General features: G+C 43.4%; 1 protein-coding gene across 1 annotated transcript; it reads right to left on the reverse strand.

Moving 5' to 3' along the window:
• Positions 1-907: 907 nt before the first annotated feature.
• Positions 908-2,368, reverse strand: K452DRAFT_291622 (uncharacterized protein; the record flags this gene model as incomplete). The annotated part of the gene is made up of 7 exons (XM_033541212.1): positions 908-1,348; positions 1,385-1,399; positions 1,493-1,529; positions 1,575-1,735; positions 1,778-1,876; positions 1,901-1,912; positions 2,297-2,368. Coding segments are annotated over 7 exons (513 nt in total), but the record flags the coding sequence as incomplete, so codon positions are not given.
• Between the last annotated feature and the right edge of the window lie 935 nt (positions 2,369-3,303).

Genomic DNA, 3,303 nt, shown 5'->3' on the forward strand with positions numbered 1-3,303 from the left:
GCCGCTTTCTAGACTAGGTTTCCTTCGCCCGCGCGGTCTAGGAAGTCTTTCTAATGGCTACTCTTTGCGTGTTTAATTGCTCTTACCTATTCCCGACGACTCTTTTGCATTGTTGCGAACTAACTCTAGGTGAAAGGGTCGTCTCTACCTCTCGCGGCGTAGTATGCTTGCTAAAACCTTCGTAGTTTATTATATTCTACTTGTTGTTCTTTAAGTTTAGGATTGAACTACTGTTTCGAGTATTGGCACGGCTTTGCTGTAGGGGTTAGCTCGGTTATTGTCTGAGTTGTAGTGGTAATTAGTTGGTCTACGGCTATGTCGAGCTCCTCGCGGGTATAGATGTGTTCTGGTATTACTAGGGCGTCCTGGATAGTTTTCCCTACTTTCGACTAGTCTATTCGTTTATATATCCTTTTTGGAGTTCTCTCTACTTTAGACTCTATTTTTAGGCTCTATTCCGAGTAGATGGGGCGGTAGTCCGATCCGTAGCTTTGAGGGAAAAGTTCGTATTTGAGAAGGTGCTGCTGGAGGTTGCTTAAGGTTAGGTCTATTGTTGTTTTGCTACCTTGCTTGTTTACTGCCTAGCATGTTGGCGTACCGCGGCGGAGGTGGCTTTCGAGCTTATAGTCCTGTATAAAGAGTACTAGAGACGTAGCGTCTCCTACTAAATGCGGTTTTATTTGGTCTCCGCCCTAGAGTGGATCTTGCCTATTAAAGTCCCCGCCTATAATGATGCCTCGTTAGGGTATTATTTTAACTGTTTGCTGGATTACTCTTAGCGCAGCTTGTATTTCTTGTTCTGCTGCGTGGCGCGTTCCGCCGATTGGAGGTATATATACTGAAAACATAAGGACTTCCCTAGCTGGCGTGAGTACCTTGATTGCCGTAATGTCTGGGCTATCGTAGTGGACTTGCTGTTGTGCTGCGGGTGAGATCCGTTTATTTATATAGATTGCGGTCCGTTTTCTTTTTCCTTTTGTGTCGGTTGGGATGTAGAGTTACTAGGCTCTGTGTTGGATAAATGTTTTAAAGAAGGATACTGGTGGTTCTTAAATGAGGAGAATATCGAGTTGTTCTATTTCTGGGTCGTTTATTAGGGCTTCTATATAAGCCCTTGATTTCTATATGTTTAACTGTAGGATCCGAAGTGTGTCTGGTATTAGATTCTAGGTTATAGTGGGTTAGGGTTATTTCCTTCTTCTCGGTAGTTCTAAGCTAGGTGGCCGAGTTTTTAGCAGCGGTAGCACTTCTTTCTTTCTAGGCTGTAGTACTCGGCGCGGTTTACGAAGTTAGGCCCGAATATAAGGCCGTTTTGAATCGCGTAACGTGCTGCGTCTTCGCTGCTAAACTAGATGCCTAGGGAAGCGTGTTTTCCTATAGGAACGTCCTTTTTCTTTATCTAGGCGATGTCTTCGATTTGTTAGGTAGGCTGAGTGTAGCTATTTTCTCCCCTAATTTTTCTAATAGCTTCTTCCTTTTTACTTATATCAACTTCTTCAGTTAGGACTTTATATATTACTACTCTAAACCTAGGGCGGTTGATCTTTACGCCCTTCCCTAGGATATTCGTCTACTCGTCGTGATTGCTAGCCTGCTCTCGATCTTTCTCGGTTCTAAAGCGTATAAGGTATCCTTGTTTAGTTATACCTACTCCTAGGACTTCGGTATCTCTCGTAGCGGCCTTTCCTTGTATAGCTTTGCTGATCTGAGCTTTAGCCGTCTCTATCGATATGTTCTGGGTGAGTCCCCTATTAGTCCCAGATTAGCTTGCTAGCACGGGAGGTACGGTGATTTTAATGATCCTAGGGTTATTTCCGGACTGTGTGTTGTACGTTAGGGGGCCTAGCGCTACGGGTAGGGTCGCTGCTACGGCTGCCTAGTTGGGATTTCCTTTGGAAACTGTTGCTGGGTTCTTATATATTTAGGTAAGCCTTTTTAGCTTGTTAGCTATCTCTGCGACCTGATTTTAGAGTTGTTTATTCTGTTTTGCTAGTTCCTTATTTTGCTTAGTAAGCTCTTGGTATTCGCGGTTAGCGTTGTTTCTATCTTCTTGCTGTTTTGCTAGGATTTCTGCAATGGCTTCGAGGACTTAGCTGTTGGAGATTAAATGTTCACCCTATCCTTAAATGGTTGGGTTTAGCTAAGATGTTGAGGGGATTCTGCCTTCCTAGGTTGTAGTAGCATTCTCTTCTGATTCTTCCCCTGTGCGATAGGGCTCTAGTTCGGGTTAGGTAGTTATCGAGCGGAGGGTTATGCCGGTTGAATTGATTCGGCGGCGGCCCCTTCTAGCCGGGACTTCTAATTGGGTTCGAATAGGTTTCGGAGCGACCGGGGATGTCGGACTTAAGTTTCGCCGACCCCTAGGCGTCTAGGGTTCCTTTCTAGGTCGTATAGTTATACTGTATTCGCTAAGCCGGCGCTCGGGCCTCTAGGTTGAAAATTTTTGGTTTAGAGAGTTGGAGTTAGTATTGAGAAGACCTAGGCTAGCGGCCGTACTAAGACGGTGCACTAGGTGCGGTACTGCTAGATAGATATACTAGCTGTTCGCTTTGTTTTGCTGGTAGTCTTAGCCGATTCTTGATTGGATCTTTTTTCGTCCGATTGATTCTCCGTTAGATTGAGTTGAGTTGAATTCATTTACCCTAACCTATCGCCCTAAGCGATATGCAGGCTCTCCGTTAGATTGATTGATTGATTGATTGATTGATTGATTTGTTTAACGTCTATATGTAGTCTGGGACTATAACAGACGGTTCTATCTAAAGAACTAGCTAGGGGTGTAGGGTCAGGATAAAGGCAAGGTTATACAAGGAACGGTTAGATCTAAGCCTAGAAAATAATACGAAGGAAAGTAAAAGGAGAAGAGAAGGTAGAGGGTAGTAAACGGAGCGGAATTATAGATATTTTATTCCCTCTCGGGAAGGTCGTTAAGGCGCTATTTCCGCGTAGCTATCCTTGTCTGCTAAAGGAATTCTAGCGTTGCTAGAATTCCGGGTCCGGTGTTTAATACCTCTTGAAAACTAGGGTTGTTTGTTTCTAAGGCGGCTCTGAGAATTACTCTTAGAGAGTTATAGAGCGGGCACCTAAGGAGTAGATGTCTCGGGGTTTATTTTACTAGGCCATATATACATAGATCTATATCTAAGTGAGAAAATCTATATAGATAGGATTTAAAGTATCCGTATCCTATCTTTAATTGGTAAAGAGTAGACTGTATTTCTCTTTTAAAAGGAAGAGTTTTAAGTCTCTACTTTATCGTCTAGTTAAACGTGTTAATATAGGAGGAGGAGGAAGCTTTACTAG

This window comes from Aplosporella prunicola (assembly GCF_010093885.1).
Source record: "Aplosporella prunicola CBS 121167 unplaced genomic scaffold K452scaffold_30, whole genome shotgun sequence".
Taxonomy (NCBI): Eukaryota; Fungi; Ascomycota; class Dothideomycetes; order Botryosphaeriales; family Aplosporellaceae; genus Aplosporella; species Aplosporella prunicola.